A 12,373-nucleotide genomic window follows, 5' to 3' on the forward strand; every position below is an offset into this window, starting at 1 on the left:
CTTAATGCCTCTTTGCGATTGTTTTGCAGATGTATTTAGCTGAACTCTGCTGGTGTTCTGAGCTGCACAGGAGTGCTTTAGAAGTGTTTTAGGCAGAGCAAAAACCAAGCTATTAAAACTCAGTGAGGAGCAAGATTRAAACACTACCAGTTCAGACTCAGGAATATACTGACTATGTTTGTGCAACCTTTGGGCTGCCCAGAGTGCAAAAGGCATTTGCTGTATTAGTGAAGATTGTGTTCTTGTTAGCCTTAAGGCAATATAATTCTTGAACTTCAGGCTCCAAACAACCAGTCCCAGAATGCTGTATGAATATCAGGGTTTTAAGGGAGGAGGAGGAGGTTGGTGGCTTTGTTTTGTTGTTTTGGTTTTTCTTTCATGAGAACAGACACAGTCTGAGAGATGCTGTGAATGTGAACTTCRTATCTTTCCTCAGTAAATTGAATTGTGTTAGAAGTCCTATTGTGCTTATTTGGTTCTTTTCTTAAAGACATTAAATCTTTGTGTGTAAAATTGTTATGGAAGACAAAGTGGAGCCTTTCTGTGGAGAACTGAGGTCTTGCCTGTTTTCCTTATGTGTTTCAGAGTGCAAATGAATTTTGTTCCTGTTAAAGTCTCCACTGGAAACTCGTTTAAGATCACAGACATTATGTGCAAACTGTATAATGTGTAATGTGTCTTTATGTGTGTATTTTTTACTTCAGTGAAGAGAGGATTCACAAGTTACATAACCTGTCTGAAGGATTTTATGAATGATCCCAGAAGAGAAGAACCTCTAATTGGTATGTTTTTTTTTGTTTTATAAAATGTATGTCTTTGAATTTGTGACCAAATGGGTTTTYTTAGAAACAAAAGGTGGGAATTTAGTTGCTCTTTCATTGTCTGTMAATGTATTTAATAACTTATAGAATAACATGTATCTCATACCTTTAAAATTTTGGTTTATTGCACTGAGTATTATAAAGGCCTCCTTAATAGTTGAGCTAGTGAGCTTCCTGAAGGAGGAAGTAACTAAAGAAGCTTTTCCCAGATCACAGAATGGTTGAGGTTGGAARGGAGCTCTGCTGATCTTAACCCATKCTCAAGTCCCAGCAGAGGCTGCCTGGGACTGTGTCTGGGTGGCTTTTGAATATCTCCAARGWGAAAAGCATRAAGTYTCTGAGGGGAACCTGTGCCAGTGCTCAGTCACYYTYGCAGTCAGTGTGTTTTCAGATGTTCAGACAGYATCTCCTGCTTCACTTGTGCTRTTGCCTCTTRTCCTGGTACTGGGCACCACTGAAARGAGCYYRGCTCCCTCTTTGCACCCTCACTTAGAGTATTTATGCACAGTGATAAGAACCCCTCTAAGCTTTCTCTTCTTCAGGCTGAGCAGTTCCAGCTCACTCAGCCCTTTCTCATAGGAGAGATGCTCTAGTACCATAATTTTCATGGYACTTCATATGTCCATGTCTCTTGAATAGGGCAGTGCAGAACTTGATACAGCACTCCAGGAATGGCCCTACTGGTACTGATTGGAGCCTGCTGTCAGCACTCCTCATTGTACAGCCCAGGTTACCTTCAGCCTTYGCTGGCTCATCTTCAGATTGGTGTCCATCAGGTCTTTTCCTGCCAGTCTGCTTCCCAGCTGGCTAACCCCCAGCARGTACTGSTACCTGGGCTGGTTCCTTTCTGGATGCAGGACTTGGCACTTCCACTTGTTGATCTGCTTGAGCTTCCTGTCAGCYCAGCTCCAGCCACTCAGGGTCTCTGTGGATGGCAGCACAGCCCTCTGGTGTATTGGCCATCCCTTCCAGTTGTGTGTCATCGTGAGCCTTGCTGAGTTGATGCTCTGCATCATCATCCAGATCATTAATGAAAATGTTGAACAGGTCTGGACCCAGTACTGACCCCTGGGATACACTTCTATCTTCTGACCTCCCAATGGATTTCATGTCAGTGGTGGCATGCCATGAAAGTCATGGTTCTTTGTGGCTTTTCATTTGGTTGGCTGTTCACATTTCTGTTTAGTGAGATATTTTTCTTCACTGTATTTGGCTATACTAAAAGTAATGAGATTAATTTTAACACTTGCTTTCTTTCTAACTGCTGGATTAGGCAACCCTTGTGAGAGAAGCAAGGCCTTGTCAGTGGCCTTAGTGTTCCAAGCATGTACTAGTGGCCTAGAGAAAGAGGTTTTCTGATGAAAGCCTAAGTAGGAAATTTCCCAGTATTAGCAGAAAATGCCTATTTCATGCATTGTCTTGTCTACATAATAAATTACTAGGCTTTTTAATATTAATACTTTWCTATAAGCAGTTTTAATAGAAAACACTTCAGTTGCTGGAACACTTTCAGTTCATTTGGTGATAGTTTATTTCAGAGTTAAGATTTAGAAGTGTAATACTGTAGCAGGTCTGAGATGGAGTTGAATTTCTTCATAGCAGCCTGTATGTTTTGGATTTGTGACTGAATCAGTTTTGATGACACCCCAGTGGTTTTTGCTGTTGCTGAGCAGTGCACCTGCATCAAGACTGTTTTKTTACTCTGACTCCCCACCACTTGAATAAGATGGGGTGAGCAAAAGACTGGGAGATGACACATCCGGGGCAGTTGACCTAAACTGACTGAAAGGATATTCTCTACCACATAATGTTATGCTCAGCAATCACAGTTGAGGTAAAGAAAGAAAGAAGGGGGAAAGCAGGATTTAGTATCCAAGGTGGTTGTTCGGAGACTGTGGATGGGTATTGGTCTGCTTGTGGGGAAATGAGCGATGGGTTTTTGCATGTTGCTTGGTTTCTGGATTTTTTTTTTTTTTTTTTTCTCTAACTTATTAAACTGTCTTTAAGTCCATGAGTTTTGTTGCTTTTGTTCTTTCCATTTTCTCCCCACCCTGCTGAGGGGTGTGTATGTGAGTGAGCAAGCAGCTGTGTGGTTCTTGGCTGCTGGCTGGGATCAACCTATCACAAATAGATTACTGGAAACTATGACAAAAGGAAACAGCTGCAGGGTTTTCCTATTTGTTTTAATCTGCTTTTAAATTTGCTACGTTTAAGCTTTTTAGAGTGAAACTTTTCATGCTAGGTAAATACTTCTGAATACTTCTAAGGGATAGTCTCAGTAATTTCTAGCAAAAATGAAGAAAAATCCCATTTTCATTTTTGTAACTCTTAAAAGTTCCTGGAACATTTTTAGATTATGAAAGATTCTATTTTGTGAAGTGACTATTTTCTTTCCTACATCTGCTTTGTGCTACTCAGACACTGTCCAAATTATATTTGACTAAGTATTTTAAATGCAGTTTTTCAATGTAGACACTTGCATGGCATTTCCTAGTCTCATACTCTTTCTTAGTTTCTTGGAAAAATATGCCTAATAGGAGTAAAGGTGCATGAAATATTTTCTTTTGGTGAGCTTGGAAATGTGCCATAGATGGTGTATTGCCTTTCAGAATAAGATGTTGGAAAGAGATAAATTTAACTGATGTGGGTTATAAGTCCAAAGAAGCATTGAAGTGATCCTGAAGGAGTGTCAAATTCTGAAAATGGAATAATTTCGTATATTCATTTTGAATTTTATGAACAACATTCAAAAGAATACATTTATTTTTAGTAGTCTGTAGTAAAGTAGAGATATTTGTAACTCTTGCTTTTACAGGTTTAGAACATGTGGTTGAAATAAGACTTGAAGGAAGAAAAGAGCCCCGTTATCAGTGCAAGCTGTGTGGGTGTAATACAGAGATGGCACCTATGATAGAACATCTTAGTGGCTATAAACACAGAAGAGAATACATTGTGAGTAACTTTGATGCATTTCATTCAAAATTTCTTTGTGATATTCCCATTTATTTATTTTTTCTCTAAATAATTAGATCAATTGAAGTTTAAACCTCCATATGATAAGTTGCCAAAACTTGCACAGTTGAGTCTCCCTGGGTGTTCAAATCAATATTTATCAGACTTTTGGAAGCTTGTCCAGAAAGTGAAATGTGTAAGTTTTTTAATATTGTGATGAATTTTGATATTAGCCTTTTCAAACTGGTYTTGTTTACAGTCTAAAGAATTTCCAGATAAAATGAAGAGAAAACCAACRGATGTAAAAGAATGCAAAGTCTCATTTCTCAGACGGATAGCAGGAGAGCTAGAGAAAACTGAAGGATTAAAAATGTATAAGGTAATTGGAAGTAAATGTAAAGTATCTGTTAATATGTCTTATCAGCGCATTTATGTTTGATATAGTAAATTTTAAAAGTACTGCTGGCAAAGCTTATTTAATTTCTATATAGGAAGTATGGGAAGTGTCATAGTGAGTTGAACTAAGTCTTAACTTAAAGTTACCCTGAAAAATCTGGAGAACAGAATAATAGTATTAAAATTAATTTGAAAAAAACCCCAAGTTTTATATTTTTAAGGTTTTAGGTTTTTTTTTTTTTWAACTGAAACTTATTCAGTCTGAATTCAGTGGCTCAGAGATTTCATTACTTTAACTTCAGTAATTTTTAATMTTTGCAACTGAAATTATCTCAAACRTATATAAGAAAAWATTTATATTTGCAAAATTCTCTRTSTGTGTGTGAKGAACTAATTTAATTTTGTTGGCATAAATAAAATTACTTGTTACTTTCCTAAAGGCAATTGCAGTAGAGACTGTTGTTAAGAAATTTTAATCAGAATGTTTAATCAGAAATCTTTTCTATTTTTAGATTGAAGGTTATGCAACATCAGCTACCTCATGTAAGTCTGTGAATTTCTTGAATAGAGTAGATTTGATGTAATTAATATTTGGCCTAATTTGACATAGTAGTTGAACTCAAAGGATTTGACTGATTTAAAACATTCAACTTGTAATACCACAAAATGTTTTCAGAGATTTTTCTGGGTTTTGTGATTTTGAAATGAGGAAAGAAGGAAATTGCCAGACTTCCACTCTTCACTGTTTTTTAACTTCTTGGTTCCAGAGGTATTTATGAAAACTGCAGTAATTTGCTCATCAAGGGAARTGAAAAAGTATGGAAAAATGGTGCTTCATGGCTTTCTCTGAATAAGCTGATAAAGTCTCCTCCACCTCCTTTCCATCATCAGAAGGCTTACATGGTGAATCACTGGTGAAAGTGGAAATTACTGTCTTTAGCAAATCCATTGGAACAAGCAAGGGRAACCAAACCCACAGACATAAACCCAACATCTTCTCTCATACGGTGTGGCTGAGTTACATCCTTTGTTACTGTAGATGTGCTGTAGATCCTTAATGATCCTTTGGGTGCTAGTATTAACATCAGAAGGAAGGTAGTTTTGATTGAAATGGGTGAAGGTTGCATAGATCAGCAGAATTTGTCAGTGTGAGTCCTGCTGTAGGAACATATCAAACCAGTACTTTTTTTTTTTTATTTGATCATTGGTGGCTTCTGTGGCTTGTATCTTTTAATGCTGGTCTGCAAAGCAAGGTGGCAGAAAWTTTTTTTGATCTGTGTCTCTTGTGAAGAAGAGGGAATGTGACCCAGGAATTAGCTCAGTAATTCTCAGTTCAGAGTAAAYTGACAATCAATTAAGTCAGTAAATTTCTGTAGAAGTGGAAGACACGGTCAAATATCAATCTGGAACATCAAAAAGAGTGATCCCACCCAGTCCTACAGAATATGAAACTCTGGAGAACTGGACAAGAGTGAAGTTATCTGCAAAAGCATTGTGCCTTCCARTATAAAGGTTTGCTCTGGTTAGGTGGTAAGATCAACATCAAGTGATTTTTTTTTTTTAAAAAAAACCCCTCTGGTTATTTGGAAGAAAATCAGGGTTTACTGCATTAGCAGCTGTGTATCTTTAGACTAGATTATATTGGCTAATTTCAAAACTCCCTTGTGATAGTGAGAGTGAGTTTGAGGATATAATTAAACAAGGGTCCTAGAGTGCAAGCAATGAAATGGACATCAACAGCTTCATCAGCATGTGTTAACCGTGTTAACAGGAGGTGGTTAACGTGGTAACACAAGTCTTTCAGCCTTGTCTTATTGACAAAGATGTCACTTGTCCTGAGAATTGRCATGTCCTGTTGCTTATCCTGGAACAGCTTTGCTGATAGATGCTTAAGAGAGAAGTGCTAAGTTATGTACCATGCAGTAGCTGGTTCTCTGAAGCAGTTACTGTTTTAGACTGCCTTGTTTTGCTGAGTTTTCCCTTCCTCCCCCTCTGGTTATACACTGATAGAGATGAGACTATCAGACATTCCAACCCCCTGAACTTCTTCTTGGAGGCTTAACTATTGTATGTGCAGCTTTGAAGTTTGCTGGGATGTACTCAGAAAAAACCCACACACAAACCTGGTAACTTTTTTGCATGGAGGGGACATGCCCACCTCAATTTAACCATGCAGGCTTCTTGTGTGGGATTCAGCTGCCTGAACACAGATGCTGTAGGGTACCCTGCAAAGCTTTTAAGGCACAAGTCTCCAACAGACTTTTCATCAAGGATGCCTGCTGGTTTCTAAGATGAAAGTGTGTGCCACCTGCTGCTGAATCCTGCCCTTTAYAGAAACTGCAGCCACTTTATGGCCAGTAACTGTTCTGTTTGTGTAATRCTTCTGTTGCAGTAATATGGTGCAAACCTTGTAATGTTGCTAGTAATTCTTTTTTATTTTCTAGCTCCACTGAAGAAGAAACCAAGGTGAGAATACTTCCCCCACAGGGGAATCAAACAAGATTTTATCTATTTTTCTGTAGCAAACATAATAACATATGCGGAAAATACTTTATATAGTCTTTCCACTGTACTTATTCCTCTTCTATAAATTGTTGCTTTTTGTCTGTGAGGAAATGAGTTCCTATGAGTGTTGAAAGACTGCACTTTAAAAGAAATTGCAGTCGAAATTTCAAGCTGCTTCCATTCTATTTGAGAAACCACTGGCGAAGTTTTATAAAAAGYTGTTTATATAAGAAGGAAAAATAACCAACCCACCATTATTTTAGTCATCTCCTTTAGCTGATCTGTAAAGAAGTTTATTTTTTACTACTGATATCTCTTTGAGAGTCAGTCAGAATAAGGACTTTTACAGCATATTTAAAATGCTTTTATTTTTTAGAGAAACATTCAGTATTGGTAAATGATATAAATTTGGAAATGGAAATATTTTGGTTCTAGACACTATGAGTAAACCTAATGKTTTAGTAATTTTTAGAATGCATCTTAATACTGTAATTTCTTTCTTTTAAGGTGGGAAGATGATTATAAGCATGAGGTATGTAGAGGTAGTAACTCCACACAAGTGTCCACATGCCCACATGTGTCTCATGTTGTAGCAGTTTCTTTGTGCTTGCTTTTCATTTTTCTGGAAATTGTTTACTCTTTGGCTTCATTTGCAATTGTATTAATTCTGTTGTAGAAGCAATTGACCTAATGAGTCAGAGTTTTGTGTTCATCACAGCAGAGAGCAAGAAAATACAGTACATTCACTTTAGCTCTCATAAATCCTGCTGAGAGCCACAGAGAGTCTCAGAGCCAGTGTCTGCTGGCCAGGTCTCCCAGCCTGTGCTGCAGGCTCCCTGTCATTGTGGCACTGTTGCCCCTCTTCAGCTCAAAAGTATTCTATACTGAAAGTTTGGTTGAAATCTTAGATATATCTAAAGACTTACAGTGCTTTTTTCTAACTCAAAGGTGAAACTCAAAATGCTCACTTAAGCGTCTGTCCTGACACGAACACCAAGAAGTGCCTTGTTTTTAGTGGCAGAGTTGCTTGTGTAGGCCTCAGGCTGGTCAGGTACTCTGCTAAATGCAGCTTAACACTTAACTTTTTTAAACATCATTTTGGTCCTGAGTGGGGAAAAAAAGCTCCTGTAGGTGTGTGGCTTAGATGTGAAATGTGTTCCTCCTGGAAGTTATGCAGTTGTGTTTGTAGTATCTGCTGCCAAACTGTTACAGAGGATCTTAGGTTATGTGTTTATGGCTGTGACCTAAAATTATGTCTTTTGTGTTGACTTTCGTTGTTGGATAAAAGATTAAAAGGTCTTGTTCTGTACAAGATAAAGCGAAAACTGCTGTAACATTCAGTCTTTTAAATTTTTCTTCCCTGTTCTACAATCCCACAGAATGATCCTGTTCGGAAACAGAAAGCTCTGGAGTTCTTGGTATGTATATAAAATAACTGTGAAGAGAGTTGAGAGGTTTCACCAGTGAGATAGAGTGAATATAGTGAAGGAGCCTCTGATTACTGATCAAACTCATTTGACTACAACATAAATTTCTGTTTTAATGGACTCTGCCCTTTGAAAAGTTAGTGCAGCTTTAGCTTAGCTCAGAACAATTGGGTGGATTAATTGTGAGCTCTCAGTTTGTTCTGTGGCTGAGTCTCCCCTTTGCTGAGGAGCCACCCTGACAAGCAGTGTTWATTACAGCACCGATGTTGCTCAAGTGCTTTTGGCTGTCTGTATCTAATGGGATTGTTGATAATGCTGAACAAAAGCTGCCAGTCTGGTGTGGCTGCCAGAGAGAGCACAGCTGCTGCTCTTGGGGTGACTGGAGATGTTTTATCAGTTCTGTTGCTGTTGACAGTGGCATAGTAAGCCTTGTTTTGTCTTTTGAGTTTATGAAAAGGTCTGACTTTTCATACGAGTAATTCTCATTTACTCTGTGAGAGTCAGATTCTGTACCGAGGACAATTGGAAAATTTTATTTGAGTTTGAATTGTGGTGGTACACCAAAATCAGAAGTAGAATGTTTTGAGATGTGTGCTTYGTTTCTTCTAAGCTGTGGTTACTTGTGACTTCAGAAAGAGACAGAAAAGCAAGTCTAAGGGATAATAAGTRAATGACAAAAAAWTTGGTAGTTAAYTGACTTTTATCTTCAGGAATCACASCTATTCCTTACAAAAGACTGCCTATATTCTTTTAACTTACTRTAATCACTTATAAATTCATATACTTCCTAATCAGCCTGAAGCTTATTTTTTATTCAATTTTCTACAGGGAAGACATAAATTTAGGACTTGTGCCYTTCTCTGCAATGAAATGTGTATGCCTTACAGTACAGAAGTGGCACAGAAATCCAGCTTTATGTTTTACCTTTTATCAGGCCATAATTATGGTCCAATTTTTTTATATCTGTGTATACATTTATTACATATGCCATATATTAGCAAATAGTATGGATTTGGTTATATCAAAATCAAAGTATAACTTTGATCTGTTTGTGTATATGACCCTCCCTTTGGCACTGTAATGATCAATTCTAAACATGTTTTTCAACAGGAGACTTTTCGCATCACCTCAGACTCAGAAGCAACACTTGTTGTTCAAATTACGCAGGAACTCACAGAGGCTTTGAAGGCCTTTTGTGAAAAGAAAGTAGCAGTAAGTAACTTAATCTTTTCCAGAGTTATTTTACCATTGGGAGGAAARGAGTGGTTAAATTCACTGTGTTGACAYCCTGCCAAACTGTAACAGTTCAGGCATGGGTCAAAACCCCCAGTTAAATATACTTCAATTTTCTTTTTTTACAATTTCTAAGTAACAAAGATATTAATTGCATAGCACATTTCTCTTGGTATTCTATCATCATGTATCTGGTTTGGCTATTTTTTGTGTGTGTTCTGTTCTGGGCACCATTCTGCTTCATGATGCCTGGTTGTCATCCTTTCTGTGTTGGCCCCTTGCTTGATAGCTTTTGTTCTAAAATTAGTGCTTTAAGTGCCACCCTAATGTGCTACTTTTTTCTTTTGTGGGAATGTGGATAGGTCTGTCTTTCTTGTAACTTGTAGCTCTGCTCTCAGTTGAGAGTTTAAATCTKTTAAGACTAGGGTAGGGAAGATGTTCTTTACTTTCTGTTGGTCCTTACAAACCTCCATAGGTTCTTTGCATAAAAGTTGAATATGTGTGGCAAAAGGGGTCTTTTGCCAGAAAGACCAGAATATGTGAAAAAATGATTCATCACTTTGGCAGCTACAGGTACACAAAATTCATGTGGTTTTTTTTTTCTGAAAGCTGTTTTCAGAGTGTTTTCTCAATAATATATTCCGTGTGCACTGAGCTACAGTAACTCTATCCATGCAAATGCTGCCACCAACACCAGTTAAATATTKTTTCTGTAGCTTAATCTCTCAGCTGAGCCTTCCATTCTGCATTCCCCAGCTGGAAGCAGGATTTCTATATGTACCAGTTTTATATTTATATAACCAGGATATTTATATTAAATATAARTATACTAGTATATATTTTTATGTACTAGGTCATGATGAGAGAGATGAGGCAATGAATTTGAAACAGGAGACATTGTCTTCAGCAGACACCTTCTGTTTTCCAGACACATACCTCTTGCAAAGAATACTTTGGAAAATTGTGTTATAATATGGTAATAACACATCCCTCATATGGACTTTGCTATTGCCTAAAATTGTACTTTTTGTGGGAAATGTATTGCTTTGTAGAAKTCTTAAAGTTCTTAAATTCTTGCATTCACAAACAGACATACTGAACTTTTGCTTTACCTAGGTTAATTATACCAACAGTTCAGACCCACTGATGTCAGTATCTCAAGATGAATTTCCAGAAAGGAAWAGCATCCCAGAACACTATGGGCCAGATGGAGAATACAAAGGTAATTTAGATATTTTGTTCTATAGTTTGTCTACTCTTGAGACTGCACAGATGGTGAAAATTTACTTTTATGGTCAACCATAGTGCTTGTTATCTGGTGTACTTTGTGTCTTTGCCCTCTGAGTCAGTTCAGGGTATCATTTTCTGAAGCTTTATTGACAACTGTCTGAGAACATTCCTCTCTCACTGAACAGTGTTACAGCAGTAAAGGTTATGGAAATTCAAGCAATAACCCTTCCTGATCTATTTAACATTAGAATTTTTGGGTGAAAAGATGCCAAACTCAGGTAAGACATAAAGGCAGGAAATGGGAAAAGAACAGAAGAACATTTATTAAAATCTCAAAGTAGTTGTGTTTGCAGCTGGTATTTTAATATTTTGCTAACTTTTAGTGCCCTTTATTTATTCAGGAACTTCTGACTGGAATCAAGGTTTTTTGTCTCAGTATGAAGAGTGTTCTGAAGATGCTTCTTTTGCTCCTACYCAGTCAAACAGTTACGAAACAGATGATGGATCATCTTCCTGTCATCTGAGATCTGAYGACTTTGCAATGATGTCTCCACTCAGGGACTCTCCTGATGATCAGCCTGATAGTCCTGTCAGTGGTGTCAGCGAATGGCTGAGACAGCTCAGAAACTCTGTGTCCAGCAAGAATTTGGCTGCTGGGGCCTCTTCCCATGAGACTARCCCACTGAGGGAGTACTCAGCAGAATACACATCCAGTGATGTTCAAGGAAGTGAGCTCCATGATAACAGACTCTCATTTGGCAGGGAAAATACAAAATGGAGGAATCAACAAGCATGTACAAAAGCAAGACACAGACATCATCAAGAATTACCCTATCCCAATTCTTCTGCATCRTATCCTTCATCTGGAAGATACTTTACAAACTATCCTTCACAAAGATATTCCTCTTACAAGAAYAATGAGTCTGTGAATACTTGTACATATTCTGCAAATGCAGCTGCTTCAGGACGAGGTGGCTCCAGGTGGCACCAGGACACTAGGTGGAATGGGTGGAACGAGGACTCTAGCTGGAACAAGGACTCTAGGTGGAATGAGGACTCTAGGTGGAACAAGAGCTCTAGCTGGAACCAGGACTCTAGGTGGAACAAGAGCTCTAGTTGGAACCAGGACTCTAGGTGGAACAAGAGCTCTAGTTGGAACCAGGAATCCTGTTGGAACCAGGAATCAAGGTGTCAGGGATTCAGGTATCAAAAATCAGGCTACCAGAGTGAGTGGAATTCACACCAGGACTTATTTTCTGGTAGCGGTTCGTACCGAGATGACCAGCAGTTCAGAAGCTCAGATGAGATCTTTGATGAAGCTGATGTTGGTCTTGCTCCCAATGCTGTGAACAGACTACTAGGAAAGGATGTACCCACAATGACCAGGATGCTCAAAGAGTTGGCTCCATATTATCCAGCACTTCAAAGTAAGATTGTGATTAGTTTGCATGTGAAATGAGTGACATCAGTATCTTTCTGATGACATTTCATAGACATCATCTACGTCATCTTTCTAACTAGCAGTTTCTATCATGAGTTGTACTGGTAGGTTTGCAGCAATGGGAAAGGAATGTATTGGCATAAAGAAAAAAGTATTGGAATGCATGCAGAACCAAACCTGGGTGGCATTTAATAYATAATCCAAATGGATCAAAACCCATTGGGATATCAAGAGAAATGTTATCAAAGAGTTGGTTCGTTACGTGACAATTTCTTTTTTTTCAGTTACTGTAGAAATAGTCATTAATGTTGAGAATAGTGATATACTATTGTAAATGAAAGATTCTCCTTTGRAAATAGATTATGAGA

At 38.0% G+C, this 12,373-nt stretch overlaps 1 protein-coding gene across 4 annotated transcripts in view; it reads left to right on the forward strand.

The window, feature by feature from the left end:
• The window catches only part of LOC130574871 (uncharacterized), a 30,443-nt gene that overhangs the window by 12,502 nt on the left and 5,568 nt on the right, over positions 1-12,373 (forward strand). For all 4 annotated transcript variants that reach the window (XM_057368358.1, XM_057368359.1, XM_057368361.1 and 1 more), the window contains 10 exons: positions 705-782; positions 3,637-3,773; positions 4,033-4,152; positions 4,682-4,712; positions 6,614-6,635; positions 7,182-7,206; positions 8,054-8,092; positions 9,212-9,313; positions 10,451-10,556; positions 10,966-11,991. In XM_057368358.1, coding sequence (XP_057224341.1) covers positions 705-782; positions 3,637-3,773; positions 4,033-4,152; positions 4,682-4,712; positions 6,614-6,635; positions 7,182-7,206; positions 8,054-8,092; positions 9,212-9,313; positions 10,451-10,556; positions 10,966-11,991 — 1,686 coding nt within the window. The remainder of the gene's footprint in view (positions 1-704; positions 783-3,636; positions 3,774-4,032; positions 4,153-4,681; positions 4,713-6,613; positions 6,636-7,181; positions 7,207-8,053; positions 8,093-9,211; positions 9,314-10,450; positions 10,557-10,965; positions 11,992-12,373) is intronic.

Source organism: Malurus melanocephalus, unplaced genomic scaffold (assembly GCF_030028575.1).
Source record: "Malurus melanocephalus ecotype Western Australia unplaced genomic scaffold, MMel_1.1 scaffold_90, whole genome shotgun sequence".
NCBI lineage: Eukaryota > Metazoa > Chordata > Aves > Passeriformes > Maluridae > Malurus > Malurus melanocephalus.